This window comes from Misgurnus anguillicaudatus, chromosome 5, assembly GCF_027580225.2.
Source record: "Misgurnus anguillicaudatus chromosome 5, ASM2758022v2, whole genome shotgun sequence".
Taxonomy (NCBI): Eukaryota; Metazoa; Chordata; class Actinopteri; order Cypriniformes; family Cobitidae; genus Misgurnus; species Misgurnus anguillicaudatus.
In genome coordinates, this window is record NC_073341.2 from 15,652,150 (window position 1) to 15,677,188 (window position 25,039).

General features: G+C 38.8%; 2 protein-coding genes across 3 annotated transcripts in view; one reads left to right on the top strand and one right to left on the bottom strand.

Annotated features, from left to right (window-relative positions):
* Nucleotides 1-1,743: 1,743 nt before the first annotated feature.
* On the bottom strand, nucleotides 1,744-7,477 carry nudt18 (nudix (nucleoside diphosphate linked moiety X)-type motif 18). Its single transcript, XM_055167272.2, has 4 exons — nucleotides 7,322-7,477; nucleotides 6,836-7,014; nucleotides 3,632-3,845; nucleotides 1,744-3,543 (listed from the first exon to the last, which is right to left on the bottom strand). Exons 1-4 carry the CDS (start codon nucleotides 7,362-7,364, stop codon nucleotides 2,933-2,935), a joined length of 1,047 nt encoding a protein of 348 aa, XP_055023247.2. The 5' UTR covers nucleotides 7,365-7,477; the 3' UTR covers nucleotides 1,744-2,932.
* Nucleotides 7,478-8,041: 564 nt separating this feature from the next.
* The window catches only part of adam9a (ADAM metallopeptidase domain 9a), a 48,259-nt gene continuing 31,261 nt past the window's right edge, over nucleotides 8,042-25,039 (top strand). For both annotated transcript variants that reach the window (XM_073867628.1, XM_073867629.1), the window contains exons 1-4: nucleotides 8,042-8,439; nucleotides 13,267-13,364; nucleotides 18,543-18,601; nucleotides 24,623-24,701. In XM_073867628.1, the coding sequence (XP_073723729.1) occupies nucleotides 8,367-8,439; nucleotides 13,267-13,364; nucleotides 18,543-18,601; nucleotides 24,623-24,701 (309 nt within the window). In that variant the 5' untranslated portion in view covers nucleotides 8,042-8,366. The remainder of the gene's footprint in view (nucleotides 8,440-13,266; nucleotides 13,365-18,542; nucleotides 18,602-24,622; nucleotides 24,702-25,039) is intronic.

The window sequence follows — 25,039 nt, forward strand, 5'->3', positions numbered from 1 at the left end:
ATTACCTCGCCAGAGCCAGCGAATTACGTTTATGGAAGAACGGAGCACGTGTAGCGGCCACTGTGATTGGCTGTTGGCCACGCTTCAGACAAGCCTTCCGTTAAGCGTTAACGCTGACGCCCAGTGTGAATGCGCCGTAAGGGTCTTATCTAGCGAAACGACCTCACTTCTCACGTCCTCTTTCTCAACACTTGTAAACACTGGGGCGGAGTTTTGCGTTCATCCTCTGTGACCTCTTGACGTATTGCATGGGGTCACGCTGGTGCATCACGACCGGAGCTAGACAAAGAAAAGAGCATATTTTTTATTTTTCTTGTCAAAAATGACAATCGTTTCGCTAGATAAGACCCTAGTGCCTCGTTTGGGGTCGTTTGTAGTCCTTTGAAACTCCGTTGAAAAAACTGTTAAGTGTTGAGTTAAGTGTTAAGTGTTGGGCTCTATTAAAGTCCATTGGAATGAGAAAAATCCTGGAATGTTTTCCTCAAAAAACATATTTTCTTCTCGACTGAACAAAGAAAGACATCAACATTTTGGATGACATGGTGGTGAGTAAATTATCTGGATTTTTCTTTTAAGAAAATGGAATATTCCTTTAATCTGCATTATCCAACCACAGCACTGCCATTTAGTGCAGAGAGAAAGAGAGAAAAAATAATTGAAAGCACAATTGAATTTCAATTACAACAAACCACCACCACTGAGGCTGTTTACACTTGGCATTAACGTGCGTTTTCATCGATCGGATCACAAGTGGACAACGTTAATGCCAGGTGTAAACGGTGTTCAAAACGTTTTGAGCTCGTCCACTTTTGACTACTTTCAACCACATTTAGTAGTAGTCGAAACCCCTTTCGATCGGATTGCTTTTGTAGTGTAAACACATGTGGTTGAATGTGTTCGAACAGCCACATGCAACCGCCTTCTTTCCGCCCATTTATCTAATCTGAGGTACTAAACACAAGTTTTACGTCTTTTCTGACTTCTGGCGCAAACACACGGTGAACAGCGCTATTTTTAGCCTTTCATTTATAAATCTAAAGCGGGTGATCTCCGTAGTTTAGTTTTGAAAGCGTGTGAAAGTTGCGCGATCCCATTTCATCAATTGCGCTGAAAATTCAGAGAAAGCTCTAACATATACAACACACTGTGCAACATGTTTACTTGCTAAACAAGCAGCGGACTCCGACATAAAAGTTTGCGTCCATATAAACTCATAATTACTCCCGCTCGCGTTTGAATGACAGCAGAGAGACTCGCCCACCTTTTCGACAGACCAGCCCCTCACTGTATTTAGGACAGAAGCGGTTGAAAGTGGACAGAAGAGACGGATTTAAATACCAGGTGTAAACGTGATGTGTCTCTCTCTTCCACTTGTGATCTGATCAATGAAAACACATCCTAATACCAAGTGTAAACAGCCCCATTGTGATCAGTGTTTGCATTTCATCAGCTCATTTACATTTTAAATGACACACCCCAAAACGGCACACTTTTGCTCAGGCCTACAAATTTGCAATTTTAACATGCTATAATAAATTATTGTGGAGTAGCTGTGCGCTAAAACTTCACATACACACTCTGGGGACACCAAAGATTTATTTTACATCTTAAAAAAATCTCATAACATGACCCCTTTAATATCGGTATTTGCGAGAGAACAAGTGTCCCGCTACTAAAATATGTCATCTCTGCGGCACACTATTAAACTGATTTCTATGTCTGTAATAAGTACTTAAATCAATATTACACTAGTGTATTATAATTTATTAGAGAATATACAGCAGCACATGTGTTCATATGTCATTTACAGCATTATTAATCAGTTTTTATAAAAAATAATCATTCAAAGTGACTCACAGTGCATGAAAGAGTAATCATTTAGTGTTCCCTGGGATTCGAACCCATGACCTTTGCGCTGCTAACACAGTGCTTTACCAACTGAGCTACTACTTAAATGTCTTAAAGGAAAACACCACCGTTTTCAATATTTGTATATGTTCTTACCTCAACTTAGATGAATTAATACATGCCTATCTTTTTTCAATGCGTGCACTGAATCTTTGTACAGTACGTCATGAATGTGTTAGCATTTAGCCTAGCCCCATTCATTCCTTAGGATCCAAACAGAGATGAATTTAAAAGCCACCAAACACTTCCATGTTTTCCCTATTTAAAGACTGTTACACGAGTAGTTACACGAGTAAGTATGGTGGCACAAAATAAAATGTTTGTTTGGATCCTAAGGAATGAATAGGGCCAGGCCAAACGCCAACACATCCATGAGGCGCCGCACAAAGACTAAAAGTGCACGCACCGAAAAAAGACAGGCATGCATCAAAGGCGGAGTCCAAGATGTTTGAAAGCCAATGTTGATATTTGAAATCACCTAAACAAACACGCCCCTACCCCAATAGAATCTGGACCTTCTGTTGATAGACCCGCCCCACACATACGCAAACCGGCATTTGATTTGATTTTATTGGCTATAAGTGTGTTTTGGTAGTCGGCCCGTCTCCTTTTCCAACGCGTTTTTCAAACATCGTGGACTCCGCCTTTAATTTATCCAAATTGAGGCAAGAACAGTAAAATACCGAAAAACGGTGGTGTTTTCCTTTAAAGCATGCACTTAAGTGGTAAGAGGTGACCGAAGTCCATTTAAAACAAAAGCAAATGAATTATTGATAGCTGTTAAAAAAAGGCTGGCCTTTTTTTACTGATACCCATATATGGGAATGTTTGTATTGTCGAGGTGAATTGAAGTTTGAAGGTGTAAGGTACAGTATGTCTGTTGTATTTCCTGTGCTATTAAAACTAATACCACATGCACATACGGTTGATTTAAGCACTACTAAAATTCACTTGAGCATAAGCTGTTTGCTTCAAAGTGCTTCAATCTGCAGGTTGAGTGATGTCACACGTACAAAATGCAGTTTCAGCAAACTGGCAGGACTGACCCTTCCTTAATCCTTTGTAGTATCTTCACCCTCAGGCTCTGATTGGTCAATTCATGCCATCTATAGCAGTCGCCGTCCAATGTGGGTGGGTAACTGGTTTCCGGCCCTTCCTCTGAATGTTTTACTAAAACAAGCGTGTTGAAGCAGATGCCATCTGTTTCCCCAAGAACTCGTCCATTGTGCTGCACTCCCAGAATTCCACACATGTTAACGTTTAGCCTGTCGTATGACGAAGACATGCACTCATTCACCAGTCTGAGTGCTGACCATGGAAGCGGGCATCTTTTACCTGACATTCTAACAGGAAGAGCGTTTCCTTTACCGTTGCTTAGCAACAGCCACAAGCGGTCCTCCTCGCTGTTCTCACCATTGCCGGCCATAAATGTGAGTAGGAGTCTTTGGCAAATAACATGACATGGCACGTCCACAGGTTGTAGCGCGGGGAACCACTGATTCTGTCGATATTTGAATCCAGCATCGATGAGGGAGAGTATGTCACGTTTACGGAGAGGAAGATGAGACTCGCGATCCCACCACTGAGCTTGCAGAGACTCTTCATCTGCTTCTGCTTTTGTCTTCAGAGAGCCCCCTGGTGGATGGAGCAGAATATGTTTACTAATGAATACGTCTACCTTTAATAATAATAACCAAGTAGCACATTAATCATTCAATCTGACCTGTGACATCAGCGAGAAAGATGAACCGGATCCACTGTGGCCCTTGTTCTTGAACCTTGAGCATTGTGATTGGCTGACAGTCTACTCCTGCCTCTTCTTTGACCTCTCTCTGTAGCGCCTCTATAATGCTTTCACCTCGCTCCATACGACCTGCAGGGAGGTACCAAGTACCATAACACTCTCTTTTGGCTTCCTGTACCATTAACACCTCATCCTGTGTAACACGAACACACATACACACAATTACAGAGGAACATAAGCTAATGATGGTTATCTCTTGATGAGACAAACATACAGTGGTGTGAAAAAGTGTTCCCCCCTCCAGATTTCTTGTTTTGTCTTCACACTTTAATGTTTCAGATCACCAAACACATTAGAATATTAGTCAAGTATAACACAACATTCAGTTTTTAAAAAAAGGTTTTTATTATAGGGGAAAACAAAATAAAAAAAAGTGTTTGCCCCTAAACCTAATAACTGGTTGGGGCACCCTTAGCAGCAAAAACTAACTTGCAATGAGTCTGTTACAGTGCTGTGGAGGAATTTTTACCCACTCATCTTTGCAGAATTGTTGTAATTCGGCCACATTGGAGGGTTTTCAAGCATGAACCACCTTTTTTAAGGTCATGCCACGGCATCTCTATAGGATTGAGGTCAGGACTGTGACTAGCCCACTCCAAAGTCTTCATTTTGTTTTTCTTCAGCCATTCTGATGTGGGCTTTCTGGTGTGCTTTGAATCATTGTCCCAAGTTCACTTCAGCTTGAGGCCACGAACAGAGGGCCAGACATTCTCCTTCAGGATTTTTTGGTAGACAGCAGAATTCATCGTTTCATTTATCACAGCAAGTCTTCCAGGTCCTGAAGCAGAAAAACAGCCCCAGATCATCACACTACCACCCGCATATTTTGATATGATGTTCTTTTTCTGAAATGCTGTGTTACTTTTGCACCAGATTTAATGGGACACACACCTTCCAAAAAGTTCAACTTTTGTCTCGTCAGCCAACAGAGTATTTTCCCCAAAGTAAAAAAATCATTAAGATGTTTTCTGGCAAAACTGAGACAAGCCTTTATGTTCTTTTTGCTCAGCAGCGGATTTCGTTTTGGAACTCTGCCATGCAGGCCATTATTGCCCAGTCTCTTTCTTATGGTGGAGTCATGACCTATCAGACCTGCAGATCTTTGGATGTTGATGTGGGGTTTTTTGTGACCTCTTGGATGAGTCGTCGCTGTGCTCTTAGGGTCATTTTGGTCGGCCGGCCACTCCTGGGAAGGTTCATCACAGTTCCATGTTTTAGGCATTTGTGGATAATGGCTCTCACTCTGGTTCACTGGAGTCCCAAAGCTTTAGAAATGCCTTTATAACCTTTACCAGAATGGTAGATCTCAATTACTTTTTTCTCATTTGTTTCTGAATATCTTTGGATCTTGGCATGATGGCTAGCTTTTGATGATCTTTTGGTCTACTTCACTTTGTCAGGTCCTATTTAAAGGCACACCGCGGAACTTTCTGACCACTAGGGGGTACTAGACATGTATTTTTCACGTCAAGCTCCCCTACATAGATTTGTACACTAGATGTCGCCTTGGCTACGGCAGTTCATTGGACCGAATGCGTCAAACAGAGCCGCCATCTTGAAACAGGGGAATCCCGCATCAGCGTCATTGTAGGCAATGGTGTAACAGAAATAAAATCACCATAAATCGTCATGAACGCGATTTTCTTGATTTTGTTTTGGTTCGTTTCAACAGTCAGACATGTATTTAGCATTTAGTACAGGAAAAAATAAAAGTTTTGATTTTATGAAAATTTACTTTTTCTAACTATAATGCATAGTGCTAGTAGCCCTTTCATCCATGCGCAGCACAAAAGTCCGGCATCGTTCATGAATTCGAAGTACAGGTGGAGATAGCAGCTTTACCTAGATACTTCCTATGACAAGACCCCTGTTCTAAGATGGCTGCGGTTTTGACGCATGCTCAGAGCCCCAAGGCGACATCTAGTCTAGTGTATATATCTATGGCTCCCCTAGAGGCCACAAGCGCCGCAGCACTGTCGCAAAGGAAAAGAAGACAACTCTAGGTCACAAAGTGTGCGTGTCATATGAATATAATTTCATGTTTTTTTTTTATTTCAAACGGCAAAAGATTGCGTAGCTCACATTTTCAAGCCAATTGTAATGGTGGTCGCTTTGTTAAAGTTTATATGAAAAAATTGCCTTAGAGGGGAATCGAACCCACAGTGTTACGCAATATATTCTCTCTCTACACTCCACAAGTAGCCTCCAGCAAAATTCACGTAAAAAACTGTTCGGGAGCCAGACAGGACTTAAGTTATATATGCAAGCAATATAACATTACTTACTAGTCCAAAGGCATGACGGCCAAGTCAGCATCAGTCAGGAACCCCTCCTCCTCCTTTAGTTCACGCCAGCGAACAAACGCTGGCCCAATATTGATCCTCGTCCTTCTTTTTAATCTGTCACTCTCCCGTTTTCTCTTTCTGGTCTCCTCCGATAAAACCCTGGATTTCTTTTTCTTAGTTGCTGCTTCGGTCATGACAAAAACATCAGGAAAATAAATAGTTTTTCTCACGGCCGAATTTGAGGAAGTGACGTATGCCGTAAAGCAGATTTTTGTAGTTTTTTGTTTTGTGCTCGGGTTACTACCCAAAACCCCAAGTTTAAAAGTATGAGTAAAAGCGATACAGACCCCGTCAGGCTATGGTAGATATGTCATTCAACCTATTTTAAGTCGATGTACCATCACAAGGGTCTTGAAAAATATATTATGAAGGTATGTCACTTTAAGTTATTTCTTGATTGGGGCAAGCACTTTTTTACACAGGGCCATGTAGTTTTGGATTTTGTCCCCCCCCCCCAAAAAATAAAAAAACTTCATTTAAAAACTACATGTTGTGTTCACTTGTGTTATCTTTGACTAATATTAAAATTAGTTTGATGATCTGAAACAATAAAGTGTGACAAATATGTAATAACATAAGAAATCTGGAGGGGGGCAACACTTTTTCACATCACTTTACATTTTAGTATATTTAAGAATATTTTTGCAGTATATATAAATAATGAGAAAAAAGGTAAACAGAGAAATGACAAAGTATACACAATACATGTTATAGTGCTGTGTTGTTAATGTGTTGTTAACATGGCAAAATGACACCAGCCATTCTCAGCATTAACTACCTTTGAGTTGAAGATAACTGCGCAGACAATGTAACACACATCTTTCCCCAGTGTGACTGGCTGCACTTGATCATTGGCCGAATCAAACTCTTTCACCTCCAGTCCTCCACCCATCAAAATCTTCTCCAGATCCTCCTCCAGGATTCCCATAGAGGCCATGATGGGACGCTTTATTTCCGCTGTTAAACATAATAGATGTGATGGTGATATAATGGATATATCCCAATAGATAACTTAAGTTCATTAAAATATGAAGCACTATATCTCACTCCAGCTGTTTATACTTTGCGGTTAGTTAATCATAACAATACCTCCAACCAAAGACATACAATATATAATTTGACACATGGATACATGATTGTAATTCAACCTGCTGTATTTGCCAGGATGTGAGAACTAACGTTAAACGATCAGATTCCCTATTATGATAAATTGTTATAAAAGTCTATTTTTTTCTGAACTATGGTTAGCTAAATGTATACAAACCTATCCGTAGTTGATATGAATCAGAAAGTACACATAAAAACATCGGGTGTTCGAACTCTCGCGTTATCGCGCAAAATCTCGTAAGGGACGGTGGTAAAACAACATTACGTTTTGTTCTTGCTATTTTTATGTTTAGGGCAATTTTGTGTCTTCTGTGATAACGCGACGAATGGTCTACTTAACTTAAAACCAAATATAGTTTGCTTTGTAGAAAAAACTCGCAAGCTTGGGTTGTCGTTAGAACAAGCGTGAGTTTGATTGTATTTGTAGACCATCCCTACTTTTTCTCACAACATACGGGCCGTTTCTCAATCTGAAGGCTGCAGCCTGCTGAGGTCACATATGCAGGCTGCATACGTCATCAAGCCTGTTTTATTTAAGTTAACTGAGCCTTATATTACCAAGTCATAAGCTTATTACAACAATTTACGATTAACTAAGATTAATTGTCAACTTTATAATTGTTAATATTCCGATTAAAGGCAGTCTTGATGACGTATGCAGCCTTCAAATGCGACCTCCAGAGGCTGTAGCAATCGGATTGTTAAAACGGCCAAGGTGTGCTCATATAACTGCAACGTTTCATATTTACAAATTGCAAAAGCAAAAATCATGATCAAAATAATGATTTACTGAGCGCTCCCGAGCTTTCATTACTACACCAGGCCAAGAACGGGTTAATAAGCCAAGCAGTTCAGTGACGCATGCTCGGTTTCGCCCTCTACAGACTGGGTTCATATAAGAGACGAGGGAATCTCTTTTTAATCCAAAGGTCTCGAGTAGGGACGTGAAACAACGCAATTTCCAAGGATTACAAAGCATCTATCCATCCAGCAGGACTGTCACAAACTATATAACAAACTTATTAGCCAAGGAAACTCAGCAAAAATGACCAGGTAGCTGGAACATCTTTATTTTCCTCCACGGGAGCGTTATGTGGAGAGGACTCATTGCCATTGCCTGGAGGACAACGCCTGGATAAGGAAGAAAGTGCAACGTTTGCTGTTATCTTGGAACGGAGGGTTATTACGGATACTTTACAAACATGGTTCATGCAGTTTGTTATCGTGTATTTCAAAGCGCCTGTGTGTTAATGCTGCTCATCGACTGCAGTGGAGGTGAGATTGATCGCGACAGCATTGCGCCTCATCTGTTTATGTCCACATTAATGTTTACATCTAGTGCCATTGAATAACGGTAAACACTGTAGTTATTTGTTGTATTACAGTTGTTTATAGTTTTTTACTTGCGCGCGCAGATACAAGTAGTACTCTGTAGTTTCACTTTGTAGCAGTAACGTTATTTGAATCTTTCAGTTCCAGTGATATTTCAAAGTTGTTAAAGTTGCTGTTTTGTATAGATTTTGCACTGACACCTACTTAAAAAACACACACCCTTAAATCCCAATGAAATAAGGCCAAAAATGCACAACAAAGAAATTGTGTGATGGTTTTAATGATTTAACAGCCGATGGTTTTGATGATTTGAATATTGATTTTATTTTATCAGTGAAATCTGATCTGCAAATTTCTTCATCTTGGTCTCTTATGTAGGTTTACACAGTTTTATACAACAATGTATTAAGACTAAATTTTCCTAAAATATTTAATTCAATTTTATTATCATTTAACTGAGGACCTTTAAGTCACCTTTAGTATGAAAAACATTAAGCTAACATAACTGTTGTAAACACATACTGTTTTAACTGGTACACTGTAAAAAAAAACAGCAACCTGGGGGTAACCTATAAACGTACTCCATGTTGTAACTTCTAAATTAGCTGGAGAAGATTAATTTGGCAGGGGCAGACCAGGTCAAAACCTTTAGGGCGGCAGCTAAACAGTTTTGTCTTTTTACAGTGTACCTAGAAAACATGATAGGATAATGTGTACATTTGTATGATAATAAAAGATTCAGATCAAAGTTCAGAATACAACTGGGTGTAATCCATAAACAGCCCACATTTTAGCTAGTGATAGACCGATATATCGTCCGGCCGATATATCGGGCCGATATTTGCGAGTTTTATTTGTATCGGCATCGGACGTTTTGTGGCTGTGGTGTTCGCCGATTTTTGCCCCCGCATTATTTACAGACAGTGTGCTGGAAGCTGCAAGCGACTGCAGGTCATGTGACTAAAAACAACCAACCTTTCCATGACAACATCAAAAGATAGTTCCATAGGACCCTCACCTGTTTTTACTATTTGTTAAGTATAGTTTTTTTTAAAGTTCTATAAATGTTACTTTTTAAAAATTGAGACTTGTAACATTTTGAGTGAACAAAAGCAGTATCGGCTCCAAATATCGGCTCAAGAAAATCGGCAGCCTGTATCGGTCATCGGCTAAGGCTGATGAAACAAAAATTGGCATCGGCACTGAAAAATCCATATCGGTCGATCCCTAATTTTTGCCATTAAACAAGACTCTTAAAGGGATAGTTCACCCAAAAATGAAGATTCTGTCATCATTTACTCACTCTCATGTTGTTACAAACTCGCATAAATTACTTTGTTCTGACGATATTTTGAAAAATGTGTGTAACCAAACTGTTCGTATACCCCATTTATTTCCATAGTATTCTTTTTTCCTACTATGGAAGTGAATGGGGTCCATTATTGGGTAAATTATCCCTTTAAGGGGGCGTGTACACCAAAGCTTTTAAACGGCTGAAAACGGCAGGCAGATGCCGACTGTGGGCGCTTGCCAGTGTTTTTTCAGCTAAGCGCTTTGGTTGCTATAATACTTCAGCTTTGTTTATCAGTCGTTAAACGAAGCAACATTTGGTTGTTGTTTCGGGATTCCATTAAGTGCACACACAAAGCATAATATGATTTTTAGCAGTCATAAAACTGTAATCTAGTTGTTAGTTACCTGAACCGGGCAGCGCCGATTTAGGATATTTACTTACCTTCAAAATCTTCCCTTTATTCGCTTCGGTGGAATTGTCCAAAACAAATTGTTCATAAATCCACCAAAAGTCCAAGGAAATGGAATATCTAAGCCTTATAATCCAAAACGATTTGTTCATCTTGACGTTTCTGACAGAATTACGATATAAATCGTGTATAAAATTAGTTCACTAACGGACATTCGTTCGAATCTCACTTTTCATTCACGATTTATAATGAATATATTCGGATGTCACGTTTTTTGTGCAACGTCTGAGGAACAAATACGCCTCTTTGTGGAATTTCAGCCGTTCCATAAGGGGCTACTATGGCAAAAGGGTAGACTATTCCTTTAAACTCTACTCCCACCATGAACATAGCCATACAGCTGACATTGCGTTTAAAAGAGAAATAAATAGAGCGGTAGACAAGATTTTTAGCTTAAACACTGGTCTTTTGTGATTCATAAGATCCAAGTCCATAGGTGCTCACTTGAGAGTAATACAAGCAGGTACAGGCAACACAAAATGAATCCCTGTGACTTCTGACAATATATTAAAGGTGCAGTGTGTAGATTTTAGCGGCATCTAGTGGTGATGTTGCAAATTGCAACCAGCGGCTCAGTCCACTGCTCACCCCTCACTTTCAAAGCACTTAGAGATGCTAATTGCCACAGGATGAACAGGTCGTCATCTGTGACAACATAAGGACGAAACACGTTTTCTATGGCAGTTTGTCCATTTAGGGCTACTGTAGAAACGTGGTGGCACAATATGGCGACTTCCATGTAAGGGGGCCAGCGGTTTAAACTTTTGTTTAAATGTAGCTTAATTGATTGCAACCACTTACCTTAACAAAATTGAGTAAATTGAATGCATTTTTTTCAGTGTGAGTAAATCACCAGCTTATTTTTATTTATAAGTAAACTGTCCCTTTAGCTTAATTGTGTACAGTAAGTCTGCATACTGTAGGCATAAGCATACTGGAAGTCTGCTGAAGGATGACTTGCAGAGTCGCAAACTAATTTTAGCTTTCGGGTATAGAAACAGTCTGGAGCTTCCGCACAAATGTTGCCACACAGACAGTGGCATCGGAAAAAGAGAGAGAGAATCCTCAGTATCAAACTGACAGTGATGTGAGTTTGTAAAAAACAGACACAAAGTGTTCGTGTGAGTTTGCATGTGAGCGAAAATGTAGCATTATATAATAGGATCACAAAAGTGTGTAACACAATATAAGTGAAGAAATGTGTGTAAGCCTTATCAATTGTTCTGTCTTATCTATACCTCATCCTTTTTGGGAAAAAAACAAGGGAAAGGCTCATCAAACCTGTTGACAGATGATTCAAAAGGCTTCCTGAGCTCTCTCTTAAACTAGATACCCGTGCCAGAGTAGCGCTGTATCCATCTACAACAAGCACTTGGCACATCACTGCATGGTGCTTGTTTGCCAACCAGTCAATTTTATTACCACAGCCACAATAGCAGTGAATGTATAAATGTTTGCTGTGATAAGATAGATAGATGAATAAAAATGAATAACAATCGCATGTACATCAAGTGCAGTGTAGATTTGTTTAAATTGTCTGATAATGTTTTCTTGCATGGCTTTATATAATCGCTATGCTTGTTTGTTTGTGTGGTGGTGCCCGCTTGTTAAGTCGTAACGTAAGGAATACAATTTCCGGGTCCAAGCCCGCTCTCTTTATATTACTACAATGTCACAGCTGTTCATAAGTGGTGTTTATTTAAGTCACACATTATCAAAATATCACAAATATAAAACATTTTTGGGTAGTCTGTGAGGTGTATATTAGTATTGTTTGTTGTTCGCTTAAAGGATTATTCCACTTTCATATAAAATATTCTGATAATTTTCTCACCACCATGTCATCCAAAATGTTGATGTCTTGCTTTGTTCAGTCGAGAAGGAATTATGTTTTTTTTTTTTTTTGAGGAAACATTCCAGGATTCTTCTCATTTTAATGGACTTTAATGGACCCCAACACGTAACAGTTTAAAATTGCAGTTTCAAAGGACTCTAAACGATCCCAAACGAGGCATAAGGGTCTAATCTAGCGAAACAATAGTAATTTTTGGCAAGAAAAATAAGAAATATGCACTTTTAAACCACAACTTCTCGTCTTCCTCCGGTCAGGCGACCTCATGTAATACGTCATCATGTCAAGAGGTCACGCATGGCATATGCGAAACTACACCCCAGTGTTTACAAGTGTGGACAAAGAGGACCGTTCCGATGTTGTTGTATGTCTTTGTGTCAGTTTATTGTTTGAAATGGTCCGCAAATGTGTGTTTCATATATGTAACACGCTGGCGCGTCACACAGCCGGAGGAAGAAGAGAAGTTGTGGTTTAAAAGTGGATTTTTTTTTTTTTTTTTGCCAAAATGCCAAAAATGACAATCATTTCGCTAGACTGTTAGAGTCCTTTGAATCTGCAATTTTAAACTGCATTAAAACTGTTAAGTGTTGGGGTCCATTAAAGTCCATTTAAAATGAGAAAAATCCTGGAATGTTTTCCTCAAAAAACATAATTTCTTCTTGACTGAACAAAGAAATACATCAACATTTTGGATGAAATGGTGGTGACTAAATTATCCAATTTTTTTAAATAAAATTTAAAATAAAGTGTTTAAAATAAAGTTGCCAGTCAGTTGCAACATTTTTTATGATTTTTCACAAAATTTTGTGTTTTACAAGTTTCGTGGATAATAGCGAAAATATGGATTGACCTAAAACTCATCATCTGCAGGGAAGAATCTTCTCACAATTGACAAAATAACTCGTCAATGGCATGGAAATGGTTAAGAACTAGTCTGACCAACTAAAAATTAGTTACTATGTAGATTCATATTAAACCTACCTTTTTAAAAATTGACTTTTTCATATAACATAATTAAAACAGTTATGATCAGTTTTGAAGATAAAACATACAGGACTAACTTTTAAGACTAATTAAACTTTATGCCATATGGAAGTTGTGGCGTGTGAGTCAGACTTAACAAGCAGGTTGTGACGTGACTATCTCTGTTTATAGGCTCAATATCCCAGCAGACCTCCCATCTATCCTCATATGAGGTGACTGTACCGAGACGTGTCAGCAGACAGAGGAGAGATCAGGACAGTGTAGATAAGGTAAAACACTTTTCTCTCTCCTGCATACACGAACTCAAAGGTTTACAGACAATTAATGGATTTATTATTTTTATTCAGCATACACTTTAAAAACAAACGGTGCTAAATGGCGCTAAAAGTGGTTCACTGGCTTGTACTCATAGAGGAACCATTTTAAGTGCTATATAGCATCTGTGTAGAACCATATTGTGCTATATAGAACCATATCTGGTGATATAGTGGTGCTATATCACTCCTGTATGGTTCTTCATAGTTGCTATAAAGCACTGAAAATGGTTCCCCTATGATTACGAGCTTTCAGTGCTATTTAGCACCAGTTTTTGTGTATGGGAAACGGGTCCTGATATGTGTCATTTTTGCATCACTATACAGAATAACTGTTTTCCAACCATGCAGTCTTTGGTGATGTCATCAAAGATTGATTCAGATGGAAAGAAAGTTATTATGGGCACATTCATGCATTTTTTTTAACCACATGCACTGATGAATCATTCACAATGAAACTGTCAAATTCTTTAGAAAATAATTTGGTATAGGATTGCGTTAGTAACACAAAAGGTCATTGGTTTAATCCCAGTGAACTTGAATACAGATGTAAAAATGTATAGGTTGAATGAAGGCAGTCGCTTTAAATAGAAATGTTGGCCAAAACATAAATAAAAAAGATACATAAAATAAATGAGTTCAAGGACTGTGTGAGTCCAATATAAGATAATTTGCATAATGACAAAGGCTGCAGACATACTGTACATCCACATTTTTGTAAGCTCGCACTTTGACCATTTGATATTAAATATGCTGACAGGATCTTTTAGGACATCCCTTCATCACCTTCTCTTTCCTTCTATGTTGTCTCGTACACTTTCCATTTTCATGAACCTGTCAATGATTTTGCTTCTCTTGTATCTATCGACACCAGTGGTTCTTCAGTAATAATGTCACAGGAACCATCTGGCAGGGGCACATGCTTGGCAGCACGGGTGTAGTTATTAAAAGTCTGCTTTTGTCAGAGTCATGCTGGGGGTAGGGCTCTCCACCTGGCAGAGACTCATACCAACAGCATGGCACAAACAAACACTGAGAGCTCCTCTCACCTCTCTGTCATTGAGAAACAGTGGGCTACTCTGAGTCTGACAGCAAAAGAAAAACTTAAAGGTACAGTATGTAAGAAATTTATATCAATTAATCATAAAATGGCCCTGATATGTCACTAGACATTAAGAAATCATTTTAATTTCAAATACTTATATCACAGTGGTCCAGCCAGGATATTGTCATTTAAAAAGTGGAGTTCCAGCCCTCAACTGATGTTTATGTTGTCATGTTGTGTATTGGCCACCAGTTGTGTGATTGCCGCAGTACCAGTTTTAGCCACAAGTTTTCTGGCCTGTCGCTGAGAAACACTGGGTTTGAGCTCCCTCCAAAGATTCTTTATTGAGTTTAGGTCTGGAGACTGGCTAGGCCACGCCAGAACCTTGATATTCTTCTTACAGAGCCACATCTTGGTTATCCTGGCTGTGTGCTTCGGGTCATTGTCATGTTGGAAGACCCAGCCTTGACCCATCTTCAATGTTCTAACTGAGGGAAGGAGGTTGTTCCCCAAAATTTCGCAATACATGGCCCCGGTCACCCTGTCCTTAATACAATGCAGTCACCCTGTCCCATGCGCAGAAAAACACCCCCAAAGCATGATGCTACCACCCCCATGCTTCACAGTAGGGATGGTGTTCTTGGGATGGTACTCATTCTTCCTTCAAACACGTTTAGTGAAATTACGACCAAAAAGTTATATTTTGGTCTCATCTGACCACATGACTTCTCCCATGAATCCTCTGGATCATCCAAATGGTCATTGGCAAACTTAAGACGGGCCTGGACATGTGCTGGTTTAAGCAGGGGAACCTCCCGTGCCATGCATGATTTCAAACCATGACGTCTTAGTGTATTACCAACAGCAACCTTGGAAACGGTGGTCCCAGCTCTTTTCAGGTCATTGACCAGCTCCTCCTGTGTGGTTCTGGGCTGATTTCACACCTTTCTTAGGATCAGTGAGAACCCACGAGGTGAGATCTTGCATGGAGCCCCAGTCCAAGAGAGACTGACAGTCATGTTTAGCTTCTTCCATTTTCTAATGATTGCTCCAACAGTGGACCTTTTTTCACCAAGCTGCTTGGCAATTTCCCCGTAGCCCTTTCCAGCCTTGTGGAGGTTTTGTCTCTAGTGTCTTTGGACAGCTCTTTGGTCTTGGCCATGTTAGTAGTTGGATTCTTACTGATTGTATGGGGTGGACAGGTGTCTTTATGCAGCTAACGACCTCAAACAGGTGCATCTAATTTAGGATAATAAATGGAGTGGAGGTGGACATTTAAAGGCACACTAACAGGTCTTTGAGGGTCAGAATTCTAGCTGATCGACAGGTGTTCAAATACTTATTTGCAGCTGTATCATACAAAGAAATGGTTAAAAAAAATCATACATTGTGATTTCTGGATTTTTTTTAGATTATGTCTGTAACAGTGGACATGCACCTACGATGACAATTTCAGACCCCTGCATGATTTCTAAGTTGCAAAATAGCAGGGTGTTCAAATACTTATTTTCCTCACTGTAAATGCCTCTAGCGTTTGAGAGCAGAGAATCCTGCTTCTTATTTAGAGATTTTATTGAAGTTATTATTCTGAAACTCACCACGCAGACCCACTCACTTTGTGTAGACATGCTGTCATGTAACTCTTTGGCCTGGTTTTCCTGCCAACATTCCTGAGAGGTTTGTGTGCAAGATTGCTCAGTGGTTTGTTGTTTCCGCTGTACCCAACATGTTTGTTTTTGTAGGTAGCAGTGTGTGTACCAGGTAAAAGCAAGACACGATTGTGCTTGGATTGTTTCACGTAGATACATTCAAATGTCCCTCACTAGGACAGTTTCTAGGTTCAATTGATTTAGTTGCTTTTTGATTGTTCATCATCTGCTTGAAGAGGATAGGAAACGGATACAATGAAATAAAAGTGTCAACAAGAATAAATGATGAGTTGTTCAAATGTTCCGGCAGTGTGGTCAGAGGATCTGTGTGCGAGTTTCATGTCGGCTCATGGAATTTCCAGTTCTTTTTTCCCCAATAAGTGTTACAGAAACATTAAAAACAAAAATGTAAATAAGCACTGTAAGACTTAAGTTCATCAGAATTGGATGTAAAACACACAGCAATATTTAAAATCTATAACACATATATTCACATCACATCTATCTATTAAATCACTAGTATGTATACTTTAAAGCTATCTTGCTTCCAGAAGTATGTTCCCATTTTTCTTTCACTGGTATATAAAGACACTTGTGAGTGTCGGTAATTTATGTGTTTTTTACGACTCTTCTCATTCCACTTTTTATATTTTTCTCAAATTTTGTACACAAAGTGTAATTCAGTAAGATTAGGGTTTGGCTCTAGGGCACCTTTTATCTTCTTTTTTAAATGCAGTTTGGTATTTATAAGGTATAATATTTTTAAGGTACATTTAATGGCATTTCTTTTGAGAGATGTTCTTGCTATTAATGTGGTTTTAGTCAACTTTATTTAGATTGCTGTTGTTTATTGTTTTCTCTTTATGATCAAGTAAAGGTAAAACATGTTAAACATTAATTATGACTGAATCAACTTGACTGCATTAGTTAACTTTCCATCAATAAAAGTCTATTTAAAGTATCAGGTTAGATACAAATAGCAAGTGATTAAAAATGTCAGTGAAGTTTACGTGTTTGCTCACTTTTTCATCTCATCATTCATTTATAATTTCCCAGAATTCCCACAAGTATGAAGTTTGTTTTATGAGTATGTTCCCAAAAATAGAATTAAAAGTAAACTCGCCTGTTTGTTTGGTGTCATCACAGACTTACAAAATAGGTTTGGGTTAAGGGTAAGGAGACCACTTACCATTTTTGGGGCAGCAGCACTGTTTGTGTTTTTAGTATCTATTTTAATAGTGAGTTAGGTCATTATGCTTGCAAACAAACTAAAACATCTAAAAATAAAATAAACTAGAGACTTGTGTCTCAAAAACCCCATTTACACAGACCTTTGGTCCCAGAAAATACCCGTAAAATTGCCAGACAAGCTTCTGTGTGAACGCAAACGCGTCCCATAAATCTTATGGGATCGTTGACGGAAAGAGGACCTAGTAAGATTCCTCTGTGTGAACAAGAAGCCATAACACGAGAAATGTCAGCAAACTGGACTGACGTAGATATCAGGTAAGTTAGCTTGTCACTTACTGCGCATATTCAGCAGCATATAAGAATATCGCGTCATGTGCTCATTTCAGCTTATAATAACCAAAAATGCCCGTCCGTCATCCCAACAAGATATATCGTTCAGCTCCTCAAAACGGGGGTTTTAAATGCATATTAACAATAACGACGAGAAATGTCTTAAAACTGGATTAAAGCAGAGATCAGGAAGCTCGTCAAATATCCACTCGGAAGCGAAGATCATTCACCAGCATAGAACGGCGCGTCACGCGCTCCTTTATAGTCTTATCATAAATGCACACAAATGGTTTCTGGATAGATAAATAATAAATAATTTGCAAACTTCAGGCACTGCTTAGAAGAAAGTGCAGGACTTTAAACAGGTCACGTGTCTTTCCGGGACCTTGCAGATTCCGGTAAATCATTGGCAGTGTGAATGAACAAAAATCAAACGATCCCAGAAAAATTCAGGTTGCATTTTCTGTGTATTTTCCGGAATGTCTGTCTGAAAAGGGCTAAATAAAGAGAGTTCACCAGCTATCCAACAACACACTAGTTCTAGATTTTAAGTTATATATAAGCCCCATATAGGCAAAGAAATTATTAGCATTAGCCAAAAATGCTTGTCAGGGTCATTTGAACCCTAAAACCACATTTTCAGCTACTGATTAGTTAACTAGGGGCTAATTTCTTGGACTGGCATTGGACTAGTCCTAGACTAAAATAAATGTAAGGCCTAGTCATGGCTTAAGCTAACTCCTGTCCGGGAAACCACCCCTAGATGTGTAGCAACACTCAACAAAAATAAAACTTTTTAAGCATTTTCTAATATTAGTTTGTGTCATTTTCATAGCATCTCTGCATCTGCTTTTCTTCTTCAAGTGGGAGTTAACAGTGGGTTGACACTGATATGTCTTTTATGTTTCTTTTTTAAAGGTTTCATACTTAATTCAGGCTCAAGGGAAAGAACATGTTGTTATCCTGGAGAGAAATGAGTAAGTATTTCTCTTATACTTTCTCTTTCACCGTCAGAAAAACAGCCAAAGGTGGTCCCTAGCTGTCAGAGACAACTAAATGAGTTCGTCACATTAATGAAATTGAAATTAAAGTGAAAATGTGACATGTTTTCCAAGTATGCAATGCACCTTGGAAAACCTCTGTATTTAACCCATCCCAGTGAGTAGTTAACTCGCACTCACAGCAAGTCGTGAACACACACGCGCGCGCACACACACACACACAAATGAAGCAGTGTGCAGCTATCCCTTCAGTGCCCGGGGAGCAATTGGGGTTAAGGTGCTTTCTCAAGAATATCACAATCACAACCTGCCGGCCAGGAAACTCAAACCAGTTTCTCTGGTTACAAGCCCGACCCTCTAACCAATAGGCTACGACTGAATATTGAAATACTTATTTGTAAAGTCGGTTTATTCTCAAAGGTGAACAGTTTGTTGTTTTTTTCTAATGGGCTGGAGCTGGGAGACATTTTGGACGTGTGCCTTTAAAGAGAAAAACTATGTTCCTCTGACTTGCTTTGCTTGTAAACACTTCATTTTTCTCACTAGTAAGGCAAGTTTCTTGCTAGTAAGGCAAGTTTCTTGATAGAAAACGAAAACAATGCAAAGGAATTTAAAGCACTTGGGTGCTTTGAGTTTGAGTTTCCCACCGAGCGGCTAATGCGTTGTGTCGAATATATTTGTGCTATCGAATATATTTGTGCTATCACAAATGTTAATGATAGCCATAGTTTTCTTTTTAGTTGTGACATAAAGATTACAGTCGCAGAATAAAACGATCCTCTTTCTTAAATCCATACCACTGAGCTATGAGAGCCTGTCTGATTAAATCTCTTTGGTCAGCCTTTTTTAAACCTTAACTTGAAAAGAGGAATATTAAAGAGGATGTTCTGCAATTTATTTACAGAAAATGAAACGATTTATAATGAAAACTTTAGTGGCCATAAAGTCAGGCTTTTATTTCATCCATCAGGATTACATTGGATTGTGAAAAGTAGTTATGCAACCTTCATTACGTCAACACAAAAGCAGACAAAGTTATTACTTTCTTGTTGTAGAATGATGCATTTTGGCTCACATCCTTTTCACGTTGCTGTAATTTGATATTTCAAATGATTTCTTTATTCAACAGTGAGCTCCGTTTAATCCTTTAATTTAGGTCAGAACAGAATTTAGCTCTTCAAAACTGAAACAAAACATCAGAATGATGTAATTGTCAGTCAGTCTTGTTATGGAGAGGGAAAGAAGCTGAACATTAGTTTGTGTTGGAGATCTTTAGTCGAGTTTGTGTATGTGTGGCTGCAGACGTGAGCTCTAACTCCCAACAGCTGCTTTACAGCAAAAACAACACCCGCCTACCCGGCATAGGATTAATAACTCGGCTCGCTCTGTACACGCACAGGGAGATATTACAAAGGAGATCTGTTGGTTACAGTAATACTCTGGCAAACACGACCCATAACTGAACCGCTGGCTCAGAAACACGTGCATACATACAAGAATCACACCCATATCGTGTTTGGGAACGGTCAGGTCTTGACCTGCTCTTTACCTTCTTTTGTTTTTCCTTCTATCTGCTCTCATTTGTTCTTTCTGAACACTAAAGAAACCAAACCAAATTTCTTTTGAAATCTGATTTTAAATTGTTTTTTGTTTTTTCATTTGGGATTTTACTCCAAAGTTTTCAGGAGATGTACTATGAGACAAATACTAAATTTTTCAGTTTTTGCTTACAATTTTTTTTACAAAACTAACTATATGTGATGATACAGTTAATGCATTAGTGATGCGCGGATTGTGGTTATATACGCAGACACTATGTATAATTCATGGGTCAGGCTGGTCAAGTAATAAGAAAATAACATTGAGAATATTTGTGGATGGGTCACGGATGGATGCCATAAATATTTAATGATGAAAATATCATCTACATTCTCTAAAATGTGAACGTGTTTAAAAGTTCAAGTGCTTTGCCTTTAATACAGTATTTAAAGGGCACATCATTTTACAAGATGTAATATAAGCTTTAGGTGTGCTTAGAAGGAGTCTTTGAAGTTTCAGCTCAAAATACCCCAGAGATCATTTGTTATAACATGTCTAAAAATGCCCCATTTGGGTGGGGGCAAAAAAGTGCTGCTTTAATGTGTGCACCTTTAAATGCAAATGAGCTCCTCAATGCCTTACCAACAGACATTAAGTGATTTTGGTTAAATATAGATCTGATTCCTGTGAATATGTTGTGAGAAAATGGTATCTGTAGCCGCATTAGCACTACAATGTGCTAATAAACGCATTTAGAAAAGCTCCTGGGTAAGATTAACCACTCAGTATGTGGCCGTGGGTTGGGCTTCATCATTGTGATGTCACATTAACAAAAGAATCAAAACAGCATATCTAATGAGACTGCTTTGGTTTAATGGGGATTAAAAAATGAGAGAGTGGGGTTTTTTCATTGTAGGGTTGTTGTTCACTAGACTTGTTGCGTTAACGACTTGTCGCACAATTGATAAACATGACCTTAATGATTTTTTATTTTTATTTATTTAATTTTTTTAGAGGCGATATATTGCCATATTGTTTACATGTGTGTTTGTAGCTCAGGATCCACACATGTTCGCTCACACACACACACACACAGTTCACACACGGACATTGCTAATATTTCTTGGGCAATTAATCGACTTATGAAAAATAGCTATCATGACAGGATGGTGTTTACACACTGCCAACACAAATTTATGTCCAAACACCTTGTAAAAGTTGATTTCGTCACTGTCCGATGAAAACCACGTATGTCCATTTTGCCGATTTTGAGATTTTTCGACGGATTGAATGTCCAGATTCATTCCTGAATACTGTATGCTTCACATATCTAAATGGCCAATGAAAAGTTGTGTAATCATGAAATCTGATTTTCACGTATATTCATTTGGTGTCAAAGCTGTCAATCACGCTGCGTATCTCCCGCCCTGTGGAAGCTTCTCACCGGTCTCGTGAAGTTTCATCGAAGCTCAGCACTGGATAGCCGAATAAACATAGCCTGGTGAGACAGTGACTTTTCTTCATTGAGGTAAACGTTTCCCCCTGAGTGACAAAATTACGGTAGGACTGTGCAAACAAAGTATCTGTCTAACATTACCGTGTCCGTGTATTGATTCATGGTCCCTTCATAGTTTGCAAGAGACATTTAATAAATTTATAATTAATATTAAATAAACTAAGCGCATTTAATAAACTGAGCGTATTCATCTGTCAATTTAAAACGCGACTTGGCCATTCGAATGAATGATCGGAAGAACGCGTATCGACCACCGTTACTGTAAAATATGCACGTATGTCCATTTAAACTCCGTTTTGGTCAAATGTGAATTATATCATTACACTGGCAAGAATATGGTGACATGTAAAGATGCCGTACCAAGTATGACAACGCTACATTCAACTGCTTTTGATATACAGTTGTGTTCAAAATTATTCAACCCCCAATGCTGTTAAGGGTTTTAGGGAATTTAGTGTACATTTGTAATTGTATTCAGAATGAAATCCTACAATGACTTCTTAAAGAACCTTATGCAACTAAAATGACATCAATTGGTTTTGTAATATAGTAGTAAATGTTTCTTTTGTGAATTCTTCATTGACACAATTATTCACAATTATTCAACCCCTTAAAGAACTACCACTCTGAAGATCAGAGGTTCATTGAAGTGTTTTCAATCAGGTATTGAAAACACCTATGGATGTCAGGGAACAGCAATAAAGCCTAATAAGCACCAATTAGGCAGCTTTAAAATGACTGTGATACTCAACTCCTTCTAAACATTTACTGGTGTGGTTACAAACATGGTGAAGTCAAAAGAATGGTCCAGGAAGACAAGAGAAGAGGTGATTAATCTTCACAGAAAGGGCAATGGCTATAAGAAGATTGCAAAGATGTTAAACATACCAAGAGACACCATAGGAAGCATCATTCGCAAATTCAAGGCAAAGGGCACTGTTGAAACGCTTCCTGGTCGTGGCAGAAAAAAGATGCTAACTGCGACTGCTGTGCACTATCTGAAGCGTAGAGTGGAAAAAAGTCCCCGTGTGACTGCTGAGGAACTGAGAAAAGATTTGTCAGATGTGGGTACTGAAGTTTCTGCTCAGACAATACGGCGCACCCTGCGTACTGAAGGCCTCCATGCCGGAACTCCCGGGCGCACCCCCTTGCTGTCTCCAAAGAATAAGAAGAGTCGACTGCAGTATGCCAAAAGTCATGTGGACAAACCACAGAAGTTTTGGGATAGTGTTCTGTGGAAAATTAGAACTGTTTGGGCCCATGGATCAACGCTATGTTTGGAGGAGGAAAAACAAGGCCTATGAAGAAAAGAACACCTTGCCTACTGTGAAGCATGGTGGGGGGTCAATCATGCTTTGGGGCTGTTTTGCTTCTGCAGGTACAGGGAAACTTCAGTGTGTGCAAGGTACCATGAATTCTCTTCAGTACCAGGAGATATTGGATGACAATGTGTTGCAGTCCGTCACAAACCTGAGGCTTGGGAGACATTGGACCTTTCAACAGGACAATGATCCCAAGCATACCTCCAAATCCACTAGAGCATGGTTGCAGAAAAAAGGCTGGAACATTTTGAAGTGGCCATCGCAGTCACTAGACTTAAATCCGATTGAGAACCTCTGGTGGGACTTAAAGAAAGCAGTTGCAGTGCGCAAGCCTAAGAATGTGACTGAACTGGAGGCTTTTGCCCATGATGAATGGGCGAAGATACCCGTAGATCGCTGCAAGACACTTGTGTCAAGCTATGCTTCACGTTTAAAAGCTGTTTTAACTGTAAAAGGATGTTGTACTAAGTACTAAGATTGAATGTCACTTGGGGGTTGAATAAAACTGATAATGATGTGAGCACAGAAAAGACATTTGTGGTTATTTCATTATAAATGTTATGTTATATTTGTCTGACCTACACATGCCTCTTTGATGTAATTGTAAGCAGGATGACTGAATGATCAAAATCAATGTCAAACCGGCCAAAACAATCAATTTCAGTTGGGGTTGAATAATTTTGAACACAACTGTACAGTGTTTTTTCACTTCCTGAAAAGAAACCGTTTCAGACATACGTGAGTTTCATCGGGCAGCGATGTTTTGCATAACATGTGCCCTTTAACGGGTCTGAAGTATCCCTGTGACAGCCACAATAACTTTTACTTTAAATAAATGTTAATTTAAAAGCAGCTTACTGTGCACTGTAATTCACTGTGAATCACAATAAGTGTGTCATTTGGGTGGAGTTCGGGTGCAGATATCTAAATTAGAGGAAGTCAAAGGATCGGATGGATGATTCATGTTTAATAGCGAATCTTTTATGTTAGATTTGATCTGTGCATCTCTAAACTGCACGAATGCCTAAAATGCCTTTGTGGCTTATGTTTTCTCATGCACCTCATGAGGCAAAATTTCCAGTTTTCTCTCTTTCCACACTAGCAGCCACTCTCAGATGTTGTAGGAAAAACATCTCTTGGTATTATACTGACTCTTACATCATTTCTATGAAACTCAACGCTTCCTTTCTGCTGTATTTCCTCCTCATGACTATAGGTCACTGGGTCACATCACTTCCTAGCACTTTCTCTCAAGATCTTTACAGTCGCACTAGTATACTTTAATGTTTTTTATATACTTTGCACAGATTTTTGGCTACTTATCTGTCACATGTATGTCTTTGATAATATTTGAAAAAGGCAGAATATATGATAAAATGTAAGAAACTCAAACCTTGTAATAAAAGTTGTTTATAATGCACTTATGATGAAGGTCTATAATGATTTCTAATAGACATTACATTGCTAATCCAGAAGAACATAAAGATATAATGCCAAATATAATTTGAATAAAGCTTTATAATTCTTTATTACTACGTTTGAAGTAAAATGTGTGTATTCAAATATTAAATCCCCTTATCAATGCAACTTTACATAGTGTATGTGTTTTTTTTTTTTCAGATTGCTTCTCCCTGATGATTTCACTGTGTACTCCTATGCAAAAGATGGATCTCTGGTCACAGAGAGACCAAACACGACAGTAAGCCACTAATATTTATTTATATATCACATACAGCTGTTTGATTTTTTTTTAAATGAATGTCAACCCAGCATTACCAGTAAACTTGAGGATGTTTATTTATATGTGACACGGTATACAAATGTACCCAAACCAATTCCCTCTTTTAGACATAAAGCATTCAGTTGAGACACTGCTACTCTCACCTGACAGGTATACGTTATTTACACCCGAACATTACTCGCCGCATTAACAACAGCTTTTCAGTGCACAGGTGAAGTAAGAACGGGTATCTTGTATCATGTGGTGTTGTCTGCTGTTGTTGTTGTTGCTGTAATTTCCTCAAGGTCCAGCCAAAC

Bases quoted from the DNA above. Each gene is read 5' to 3' on its own strand.
- nudt18 (XM_055167272.2), bottom strand. From the start codon at position 7,364: ATGTTTTTATGTGTACTTTCTGATTCATATCAACTACGGATAG. The intron at 3,846-6,835 runs GTAGTTAATGCT...CGTGTTACACAG, and splicing joins CAGTTATCTTCAACTCAAAG to GATGAGGTGTTAATGGTACA. The intron at 3,544-3,631 runs GTCAGATTGAAT...TCCATCCACCAG, and splicing joins CTTTCTCGCTGATGTCACAG to GGGGCTCTCTGAAGACAAAA.